Genomic DNA, 12,353 nt, shown 5'->3' on the forward strand with positions numbered 1-12,353 from the left:
AGAGTGTAAATTGGTGCAGCCACTCTGGAGAATAGTATGAAGTTTCCTTTAAAAATTAAAAATAGAGTTGTCATATGATCCTGTAATCCAACTCCTGGACATATATCCAGAAAAGATGAAAACTCACTAAGTCAAAAAGGTACATGTACTCCAATGATCACTGCAGCACTATTTACAATAGTCAAGACATGGAAACAACTTAAATGTCAGTCAATAGATAAAGAAGATTTTGGATAGATAGTTATAGATATAGACATAGACAATGGAATATGACTCAGCCATAAGAAAGAATGAAATAATGCCATTTGCAGCAATATGGATGGACCTAGAGATTACCATACTAAATGAAGTATGTCAGACCATAAGATACCACTTAAGATACCACAAATACCATATGATATCACTTATATGTGGAATCTAAAATATGACACATGTGAACTTATTTACAAAACAGAAATAGATTCCAAGACATAGAAAACAAACTCATGGCTGCCATAGGGGAAAAAGGGTAGAGGGATAAATTTGGAATTTGGGATTAACAGATAATCACTGGTATGTATACTGTATATAAAATAGATAACCAACAAGAACCTGTGTATAGCACAGGGAACACTACTCAATATCTTGTAATAATCTATAATGGAAAAGAATCTGAAAAAGAATATATGTGTTTGTGTGTGTGTGTGTTTGTGTATGTGTATAACTGAATCACTTTGCTATATACCTGAAACACTGCAAATCAACTACACTTCAAAAATATACATTTTTTTTTAAAAGCATTTAAGGAGTTCCCATTGTGGCACAACAGAAATGAATCCAACTAGGAACCATGAGGTTTTGGGTCTGATCCCTGGCCTTGCTCACTGGGTTAAGGATCTCGTGTTGGCATGAGCTGTGGTGTAGGCCAGCAGCTGTAGCTCCAATTCGACCCCTGGTCTGGGAACCTCCATATGACAGGAGTGCGGCCCTAAAAAGCAAAAAAAAAAAAAAAAAAAGCATTTAGTGTAGAACTGTCTTAGTAAATAAATTAGAATTATATTTCTATTATAAGTAAAACAATAAGTAACATAAGAAACTTTTTTTTTTTTTTTTTTTGCCTTTTCCAGGGCCACACCCACAGCATATGGAGGTTCCCAGGCTAGGGGTCTAATTGGAGCTGTTGCTGCCAGCCTGCACCAGAGCCACAGCAACGCCAGATCTGAGCCGCGTCTGTGACCTACACCACAGCTCACAGCAATGCCGGATCCTCAACCCACTGAGAAAGGCCAGGGATTGAACCCACAACCTCATGGTTCCTAGTAGGATTCATTAACCACTAAGCCACAACAGGAACTCTAAGAAAACTTTTATACCTTTTTTTTTTTTTTTGGTCTTCTTAGGGTCACATCTGCTGCATATGGAAGTTCCCAGGCTAGAGGTTGAACTGGAGCTGCAACTTCTGGCCTATACCACAGACACAGGAATGCCAGATCCAAGCCACATCTGCTACCTACACTGCAACTCATGGATCCTTAACCCACTAAGTAGGGCCAGGGTCAAACCCATGTCCTCATGGACACCACTCAGGTTCATTACCACTGAGCCATAATGGGAATTCCAGAAGCCATTTATTCTTGTATCCCATAAACTCTGCCACACTCATAAATGTTATGATGTGATGTTTGATACAAACTTAAAAAGCTCTTTTAAATTTCAATAAAGGGGAATTAAAAATTAAACTACCAAAAGACTTCATCATAAGCAACTTTCTCCTTTGAGACTATATGACTGCCTACTTTCTGCACATATATTGCATCACAAGGTTTCCATAATTTAGGTTTCATATAATTTAATAATCATAATTTAGGTTTCAAAATTTAAACTGTTAATGTTCTCATATAGTTATTCCATATCAAAAATGCATTTGACTGGATATAAATTGGAAATAGAAATGAATTTATCATCTTGCTATCTCCTACATAAAAAAGACAATTTTTATAGAAACATTTTTTATAAAATAAAAGATACAGGAAATCACACAAAACAAATATATGTCTTAATTAAATATCATAAGATGGACATCCTTCTAATCTCTACCCATTTTTATAGAATTTGCCAGCCACCCCAGAAGTTCCAAAATATCAGTCTCGACCATCTTCCTCCCCACAAAAGTAACTGCTGTCCTTTTCTGGTAACCACCTCCTGGCTTTAAAACAATGACTACAAAATCGAATGGCGCAGCAGAAACAAATCCGACTAGGAACCATGAGGTTGCAGGTTCGATACCTGGCCTCACTCAGGGGGTTAAGGATCCAGTGTTGCTGTGAGCTGTAGTGCAGGTCACAGACATGGCTCAGATCTGGCATTGCTGTGGCTGTGGCATAGGCCGGCAGCTACAGCTCCAATTAGACCCCTAGCCTGGAAGCCTCCATGTGCCACGGGTAGGGCCCAAAAAAGATAAAAAGACCAAAAAAAAAAAGAAAATCAAATGGCTTAAAACATCTATTTTGGAGTTCTCATTGTGGCTCAGTAGGTTAAGAACCTGACTAGTATCCATGAGGACAACAGTTCAATCCCTGACCTCACTCAGTGGGTGAAGGATTCAGCGTGTAGGTTGCAGATGCAGCTTGAATCTGGCATTGCTGTGGTTGTAGCACAGGCCGGCAGCTGCGGCTCTGATTCAACCCTTGGCCTGGGAACATCCATATGCTGCAGGTGTGGCCCTAAAAAGAAAAAAAATCTATTGTATTATGCTCATGAATTCTCTGGGTCAGGAATTCAGAAAAGGCATAGCAGGAGAGCCCCTGATTTGTAGTGTTTGCTGATTCCCATGGTGTAAATATTCCTACCCTGGCCAGCTTCAAGCTGACATCACTGAATGTGGCATTGAGGGGGAAATGCTAATGTAGTACAAACTAGCAATGGGGAGTTCCCATTGTGGCATAGCGGAAACGAATCCAACTGAGAACCATGATGTTGTGGGTTCAATCCCTGGCCTCACTCAGTGCGTTAAGGATCTGGCATTCCCATGAGCTGTGGTATAAGTCACAGATGTGGCTCGGATCCTGGGTTGCTGTTGCTGTGGTGTAGGCCGACAACTGTAGCTCTGATTAGACCCCCTAGCCTGGGAACTTCCATATGCTGCCGTTGCGCCCCTCGAAAGCAAAAAAAGCAAAAAAAAAAAAAAAAAAAAAAAAATCAAACTGGCAATGGCACATCATTTTGTCTCCTCCACATGTTTGAGCTGGGAAGACTCAAAGTCTGGAAGGGCCTAACAGCTGGAGGCTGGAATCATCCAGAAGCATCATCCCTCACATGTCTGGGAGTTGATCCTGGCTGTCAGCAGGGATCTGAATCTCAGCTAAAGCCCATCTGCCAGACCACCAGTGCAAGCCTCTGAGTGTGCACTGGGCTTCCTCACAGTATGGCAGCCTCATAGTAATCCGGTCAGGGTTCGAAAAGTAAGCATCCCAGTAAGCAAGAAAGAGATGTCACTATTTCTTAGGACCTAGCTTTGGAAGTCAGGCAGTGACACTTACACTGGATTTTCTTGGTCACAGGGGAGTCAGTAAGACCAGATTCAAGTAAAGGGGTCATATGTGGGAGGCATGTTTAAAACTTGCAGACATGCTTTAAAATCACCATACTAGCATTTCATGATAGCTTTATCACATGAATGTTCCACTGTAGTTTAGTATCCCTCTTTTTTTTTTTTTTCCTTTAATTTGCTGGTTCCATTTCTATCCCTTTCTCTTTCTTACAATTCATCTGTTGAAGAATGTGGGCCATTTGTCTTGCAAAGTTTTCCATGGTCTAAATTTTACTGGTTGAATATTTATACTAGATGTGTCCTACTCTGCCTGAAAGTTGATGGGAGACTTCAGAGGCTTGTTCAGGCTTGGGTTTAATGCCTCCAGCAAGGCTACTTGGGTGGTGTTGCTTCTTTCATCATGAAGCATATGTCTCCTTGTCTCTCTTTTTATGTTGTCAGCAGCTGTTCATACTCAATACCTGGATCCCTTAATTCATAGGAGGTTGAAACTTGTATACTCAAATCCTATTATTTCTTTTCCTTTCATCAGTTAGAATACTTTGTAAAGAGACAATCTCTTTCACCTACTATTTGATTACACAGGGGTACAGTTCATACTGTACAACAGAAACAATGGTTGATTGTTCCCATTTATTTGCCAGTTTTCAAGATAATGAATTGGTTCTCTATCATCCTCCAAAGGTGATTGATATATTTTAAATATATACATATATGTATACATATACCATTATGATTTCATATCTGATATGTTTCAATACATTGTTGTTACTAGAATACTCCACAGCAATGACAACACCAGATCCTTAACCTGCTGCACCATAAGAGAACTCACTGCAATTATTATCCTTTTACATTTTCCTTCCTTAAATATCTTAAATATGTTACTCCATTTTCTTCTTTCTTCTGGCATAAAGCATTGCTGTCAAAAGGTCAGATGATAATCTAATTTTTTCATCTAAAACTTGTCTGCTCTTTTTGTGTAGATACCCAAAGAAATTTTCTTTATTTTTTCTTTAAAGTCCAGTAGTTTTACAAGAATATATATTAGCACTGGTAACTCTGGCTCAGTATTCTCAAGTGTAGTATATTCTCTCGATGTATAGTTTCAAAAGCTTTTTTTTCAAGAACATTTTCTTAAAGTATAGTTTGTAGTATCTGTTCTGTTTCCTTATTCCCTACCCTGCTTTTTCCTCAAGGGTTCCAGTTATCTGTATGCTGGATCTCATTTGCCTATCCTCAATATTTGCCATTTTCTTGCTTATCTTGTTTAATCTCCACTGATTTTTTAAAATTTTTCTCCTTTTTTATCTTTCATTTCTCTTTAAGACCTAAATAGTTGGGTTTATTCACCATTGGGTTTCTTTTGGTTTATCTTCATTTCTGAAATGCTGGGTGTTAGTTTTGATCTGCGCTGAAGGCATGTCTTTCTGATGTGCTTTTATTGGCCATAGGAGCTCAAATCTGTTCTTTTTCGTTATAATAGTTTTCTATGGGATTTGATGTCCATACTTTCCTTTGACTATTTTCACGTGGAATTAATTTTCTCAAACTTTTTGAAGGAGGCAGTTGTCAGAATAGCTTTTCTAACTTCACAGAGAACCTTTTTTTACATTCTGGCATTGCAATTTTGTAAAGTCAGCTTACTTTCAGAGCTTTCTGGGTCCTCCATTTTTTTCTGGCCCTCCTCTTTTCTTTGTCTCAACTTGCCTCAAGTTTGTTTCCCAGCAGTTTATCCACAGCGTGCTTTCCTTTCTTTGAAGGAAGCCTGGTAAGTTAGGTTCAAGAGTTCCTACAGCAGTATTGTTCCATCTCCCAGACCTTGCTGTGAGCCCTTGCCTCTCAGGCCATAGCAAACACAACTGTCTAGTTTGCCTGCTCCTCTCAACTTGACTGGCTGGGCCAGTAAATACCTTCTTTATATTTTTGGATCCTCCAGATACCCTTTTGCTGATATCACAAAGGTCTTGCTATCGGTTTGCTCCTATGTGTCTATACTTTGGAAATCATGGGGATACCGTTTCACTTAGATTTGTGATCAGTGCTGTCTGTGGGGTTTTGTTTCCTTTGTCTTTTTTCATGGAGAAACTGAACAATTATGCTGCTATTGTTAACTTCGCAGAACAGATTTTTTAAATGACTTAATAGTCATGTTAAAGGACCGTGTACTCAGGCGATAGCATAGCTTTGTAGACATTATATATAACCACCATGCATTGGCTCTTCCGTGGCTACCACCTCTTTTATCCAGACTGTTATAAGAGCCTCCAGCTAGTCCCACAGCTTCTACCATGCCATACCTCTAGAACAGGAATTACTTTTTTATTTTATTTTATTTATTGCTTTGCAGGGCTACACCTATGGCATATGGAAGTTCCCAATCTAGGGATCAAATGAGAGCTACAGCTGCTGGCCTACGCCACAGCCACAGCAACTCAGGATCCAAATGTGTCTGCAACCTACACCACAGCTCATGGCAATGCCAGATCCTTATACCACTGAGCGAGGCCAGGGATCGAACCCACAACCTCATGGTTCCTAGTCAGATTGGTTTCCGCTGCGCCATGACAGGAACTCCAAGGAGTGATTATTTTAAAACGTCAGATCACATCATTCTTAGCTTGAGATATTGCAAAAGCGTCTCGACTTTCAGGCCCTATGTGATTTGGGTTGTTCTTTTTCTCTGACCTCTTCTCTCACTGGACTAGGCTGCTCTAAACACACAAGGCAATTCTCACCTCTGGGCATTTGCACTGCTAACCCCCCATCCTGCTGATTTCCACCTGGCTTGCTCCCTTATTCCCTTTGATCTCTGCTCAAGTGTCATCTTATCACAAAGGCCTTCCCTGACTACACTCCATCTCCCATCAAAAAACAAAACCCTCATCCTCTTCCCATGTTTTATTTTTTTCATGGCACTTATACATCAATTTTTACATCTTTACAGCCATGGTGAAAATGCCAGGTAAGTAGATACATTGTCTTAGTGACCCAAGTGGTTTTTAGCACAGTTAGCCCTCAATACAAACATAGTAACTGAATGAAATATATGAACTACCTAGCATCTAATAGATATTCAAAACACGTTAGCGCTTTTTTTTTTTTTTTTTTTCCCTCTCTACAAGGAAAAGGAAATGATCTGTAGGGAATGTCACTATCCCTCAAGAAGGAAGAACCAGTAATGGAAACAGTCAGAAAAATAGATCAAAACCATGACATTAGAGCCATAAGAGATAGTCAGCTATTCCAAACTTACTGAGCATCAAGCACTGAGAAGAAGCTATAAGACCAGTGCTAGGAACAGCACTGTGTTCTCCCAAAAGTCATACACTGAAGCCGTGACCCCCAAGGTGACTATATTTGGAGACAAAGCCTTTACTTAAAGTTAAATGAGGCCATAAGGGATGGGATCCTAATCCAACAGGATTAATGCTCTGTGAGAAGAGACACCAAAGTGAGGCACTTTACTCCCAGGTCTCTCCACTGTGTGCAAGCCAGGCAGAGAGCTCTCAGCAGAATTCCATCTTGCCTACATCTTGATCTTGAACTTCCTAGCCTCCAATACTGTGAAAAATAAATTTTTGTTGTTTAAGCCACTTGGTTTGTGATATATCATGGCAACCCCAAGCAGACTAATACAATTAGATACCTGGAAATGTCCTAAAACTTAGGGTAGGTCATAACAAATCTGGAAATCAGAGTTTTTCCATATTGCAATTGTATGGCCACTTATTAGAGTTGTAATACTAAGAAAACCTGTCTGGCAAAACCCAAATCACACTAAGCCATTTAGTATAAATCAAGATCCACATATTCCCTGATGAGTATTTATGGGGGAAAAAAATCCTACTTTTTCCAGTTTTATTGGGATATAATTGACATACATCACTTTATTTTTTTAGAGATTAATTTTATTTATTTATTTATTTTCGCTTTTTAGGGCCACATCTATGGAATATGGAGGTTCCCAGGCTAGGGGTCCAATCAGAGCTACAGCTGCCAGCCTACCCACAGCCACAGGAATGCAGGATCCAAGATGCGTCTGCGACCTACACCACGGCTCACCACAGTGCCAGATCCTTAACCCACCGATCGAGGCCAGGGATCAAACCCGTAACCTCATGGTTCCTAGTAGGATTCATTTCCACTGGGCCATGACGGGAACTCTGACATACATCACTTTATAAGCTTAGGGCATACAGTATAAAGGTCTGACTTGCACATACTGCCGAATGATTATCACAAGTTTAGTTGGCATCCACTATCTCATACAGATACAAAGAGAAAGAAAGTTTCCCTTGTGATGAAGACACTTAGGATTTACTCTTAACAATTTCCCTGTATATCACACAGTAGTGTTAACTATACTCACCATGCTGTACATTACATCCTAGGACTTATTTACCTTGTAACTGGAAGTTTGTACATTTTGACCATCTTTCTCCAATCCCCCCGCCGGCCCCCCACTCTGGTAACCACAAAACTGATCTCCTTTTCTATGAGTTTGTTTTCTTTAAATCCATTTAATGTAGTGAGATCACAGACTACTCATTAAAAGGTTTTAAACATGTGTGGACAATAGTACCTTTACACCTATAACTCACTGGGCTTAACATTTTAAAGTACAATTGTGGTTCCTGAGAAAAATGGAATCATATGTTACTCAAGTTAACCAGAAAGATCAGTGGAGTTCTGGATCCAGGACCCAAGAAAAAGTAACTTGTGAATCTTAAACACTTAAGTTTTTTTAGTGTTTCCATTAACATTTGTCAGTATGATTCATATGGCCACATTGGAGCTTCCTGGTGACATTTTTTATAAAACGTTGGATTAGGGATTTATTCTTCAAAGTGTGAGAAGAATCTAGTCTCAACTAAGATTTACAAGAAGGTAACATCACTAACCCCCTTCCACCAAAGGCTGCTTCAGTTCGGAATTCTGTTAAAGAGTTCAGAAATGGCCCGTGCTTGATGTGCAGAAATTCTTCTGCTCTCTGCAATTAATGGCCAGAATATTCAGGCCATAGCCTAAGGAAGCCCTTCACACCGCTAAGGACTCATTCTTGCTGAGCTTTTAATTATTTATCTACTTGCTGTACCTTTGCATGTGAGGATAGGCAAGAAAAAACAGGAAGGCGACTTTCTTAATATCTGTTCACACTTAAGTTTAACAACGAGGCTAGGAGTTAAAATAAACTGAGCTGTCCGGGTTGCTGACATCGTCCTGTGTCAACAGCGCCCATGCCCACGCCAGCCTCAGCACCCCACGGAATTGAGCAGCAAGACATCTCAGTCACAAAGCTTCACGCTAAAACAAACAGACCAGGTGAAGGAAGAAAGTCTTCCCTGGTGTGGGACCTTGAAGGGACCGAGCTGACCGTTTGATCCCGGTCACTGTCAGCTGTCCTGGGCCACTTTCCCGGGGCCCGTCCCTCATCCGCTGGGCGCAGACAGCGTGACCCGCTAAGCCTGGGGCTCCAGAGTCCTCTGTCCCTCACCCCCACCCCAGCTCCTCCCAAAGACTGAAAACAACAATCCCCGCGTGAGCACGGTGACTAGAGACCAGCAGTGGAAGGTGCTGTCTCAGGAAGAGCGGAACTGCGGCGCAGTAGCTATCAAAGGGAGCCTCCAGCTACCGCCGTGACCCCGCAGGCCGCCATGACCCCTGCCAGCCGCCGTAGGTTCTCGCCGGCCGCCGAGGACCCTGCCGGCCGCCGTAGGTGCGCCCCTACCCCGCCCAAGCGGGGTTCTCAAGATGGCTCCCGGGCCCCGCTCCCCCCGGCACCCTAGCTGAGGGCTGGGCAAAGGCACTCTGCGTAGGCCTCGCGTTCCGGCGCCGGCGCGGCCTAGAGGTCGGGAGCGGCCGGCCGCCGGCCCTGCGCGTGCCTCTCGCCGGGCGGGGTGGGGCGGGGCGCCGGGCCCCTTCCGGGGATGGGCCCCGGCTCCTCCCCGCTCGGGCGGGCGCTCCGCCGAGTCTCCGCCCGTCAGCCCTCCCGGCCCGGCTGGCCGCAGACCGTGCCAGGGCGGCCGCACTGGGAGCTCGCAGCCCGCGGGCGTCGGGAGGCGGGTCCCGGGCCGCGACCCGGCCCGGCGGAGCGAAGCCGGTGGCGGCACCATGTTCTCGCTCAAGCCGCCCAGACCCACCTTCAGGTCCTACCTCCTGCCGCCCCCCCAGGTAAATATCCCTCTCCCCCGGGACCTTCTCCTCGCGCTTCCGGGGAGCCGCGGGCCCGCCGGGGAGCGGGGGAGCCCGGAGGTTGCCCTGTCCCCCGACCCCACCCCGGTTCCCCGTCCTCTGTCCCCAGTTGCGCGGCTGCCCGACCTTGGCTCGGGGAAGCGCGCCTTCCTGGGAGCCCCACTGGCTCCTTGGAAACTTGCAGAACTCCGCCGCAGCCATTCCCTCCCCCCAAGACCCCCGGGAGCGACGGAGCAACCGGAGCCGGATTTATTTAGCCCTTTGCTTGGCGACAGTCCCTGCTGTGACCGCCAGCTGATTACATCGCCTGTGGGCACTTAGTGGAAGAAGTCACGCACCTGTCTTAAAAGTGAACACCTGGAAGCGGCTTAGGCGCTTAGAGTGTTTTTATGCTCAGACTCTCAATTCCATTATGAGCAGACCTTTCTTTAAAAGAGCTGGGTGAAAATGTGAAAGAATTTAAGGGGGGGATATGTATCATCACTTAGAAAACTAAATTTGCTTTAGTCTCTCACAGGGAAAAAAAGATTTGATTTTGATTTATTTTGCTAATGTATTTCAGACTGACGATAAGATTAATTCGGAACCGAAGATTAAAAAACTGGAGCCAGTTCTTTTGCCAGGTAAACATGAGGGTTCTAATAGATAATTTAGTGGTGTGTTTTGGTCTAAGACTCTTCTATCAGCTAGTACCATGTGGTTAACTTTCCTCATTTACTTTAAAGTTTAGCAAGTTAAAAATCTAAGACTGAGGAGGGAGGGAAAAAGTTGGTAAGATGTAAACAACAGCAACAAAAAGTAGTGTTAAATGGGTATTTGCCCTTGAAAATTGACGCATCATAGAAAACTGTCAAGAATATCACTCTTATTTCCTCTTTTGTCTCCTGAAATGTGCTTTTTGAAAGCTATCATTAATTGCTTAGGTAGTGAAAGAACTGTCTGCAAATTCATGCAGGAATGGTTAATAGATCATCATTTTAACAGTATGAAAAGCAACTTTTATTATGTTTGGGTCTCTATACCAGTGATAGAGCTTAGTGACCTTTGAATTACTTACTTGGCAATTGTTTTTTGAAGGTGTCAGCTGTGTTTGCAGATCTTCTTGTTTCAATTTAGAATGGGGTTTCCCAGCAGAGACACTATAGACATTTTGGGCTTGACAATTCTTTGTTGGAAGGATGTCCTGTGCATTGCAAGATGTTTAGAAGCATCCTTGGTCTCTACCCAATAGATGCCAGTAGCATCCCCTCCTTTACCTCCCACTTATGAGAAGCAGAATGTCTCCAGACATTGCCAAACCCTTTTATTTTAGGGGCAAAATTTTCTCCCTGTGGAGAAGCACTGGTTTAACAAAATTGACCTTAGAGGTAGATGTAGGAATTGATGGTAAATAGGAGTTTCATTTTAAAGCATGTAAGATATTTATTTGATTGGTATTTTGAATTACATGACAAGTATATGTTTAAGAAAAGTAACTTGTTTAATATGCTTATTGGGGAAAGTAGCCAGATACTTAGAAAAACTTGATTTAAACCTGAAATATAACCAAATACCAGCTTGTGTGTCTACTGTCAACATGTAAAAATCTCAGTCATTACTTAATGCTAAATCTGGTAAAATGATTAGATAGGTAGTAATGGAACAAATATAAACACTTTAAATTTTGTCCTTTAAAATTTTTAATATTGAGTAGGAACAAACAAAAACATCAACCTATGGTTCCGTGTTATAGATGCTGACTTAAGATTGTTCTAAACTTTAGTATGGCTAGTTAGTTATAAATATTTTCCCTTTATTTTGTTAATGCTTTTTAGCCAAACAGTGTGTACTAAATAATCCTTTGTACTTTTCCTCAAGTGGACAATAGAATTAGTAACCTTTGCTCCCTGTGTGTGCTCTGTTTTGGTCTTAGTCACTCCAGGCATTTGAGAGTCAGCTGTGGCAAACAGTATTTGTTCTGAATGGTGCCTGTGAGCTCCTGAACTTTGGCTCCTTTTACTTTGTCTGAAGAGGCCCTGTTCTTAAGCTTTGATCCCCCTTCCAGTATTACTGTTTGACACTACTAAACCACATGGTCTTAGCTACAACTGAGAGTGCTTCATTTTTAAAAATTAACTTTTACATTTAAGATGTGCTTGTGAATAATGTTACTAAATATCAGTAAGCTCAAGGAACTTTACATTGTAGGAGTATCTGTTCTATAGAATTAACTAAGACCTTACTTTTCTGTTAAAAAGTCAGAGTTTTCTTGGGAAGATGTAAACCCATTTCTTAATGTAAGTGGTTACTTATCTTTGAAATTGAAGCTGGAGTTCCCTGGTGGCCTAGCACTTAAGAATTCTGCGTTGTCACTGCTGTGGCTCAGGTTCAGTCCCTGGCCCAGGAACTTCAGCATGTGACAAGTTTGGCCAAAAAAGAAAGGAATCACAGCTAAGTCTGGATCTTCTGACCCATGTTAGCTTTTCTTCATTGGCTCCATGTATGCATACATGATGGCTTTGGCACCCAGCATTTTCTTTGCACCAGCCTATTCCTCATAGACCATTGAGTCAATCCTAAATTAGTGTGTCTTTTGCCCTCCCTCCCCACCCCTTCTGTCCTTTCCTTTTCATCCTGGCCTTCCCACGCT

General features: G+C 42.3%; 1 protein-coding gene across 1 annotated transcript in view; it reads left to right on the forward strand.

Annotated features, from left to right (window-relative positions):
• The window catches only part of MTMR10 (myotubularin related protein 10), a 50,136-nt gene continuing 47,233 nt past the window's right edge, over nt 9,451-12,353 (forward strand). Inside the window, exons 1-2 of the mRNA XM_003121665.4 lie at nt 9,451-9,703; nt 10,287-10,347. Coding sequence (XP_003121713.1) covers nt 9,644-9,703; nt 10,287-10,347 — 121 coding nt within the window. The 5' untranslated portion in view covers nt 9,451-9,643. The remainder of the gene's footprint in view (nt 9,704-10,286; nt 10,348-12,353) is intronic.

The sequence above is a fragment of the Sus scrofa genome, chromosome 1 (genome assembly GCF_000003025.6).
Source record: "Sus scrofa isolate TJ Tabasco breed Duroc chromosome 1, Sscrofa11.1, whole genome shotgun sequence".
NCBI classification, from domain to species: Eukaryota; Metazoa; Chordata; class Mammalia; order Artiodactyla; family Suidae; genus Sus; species Sus scrofa.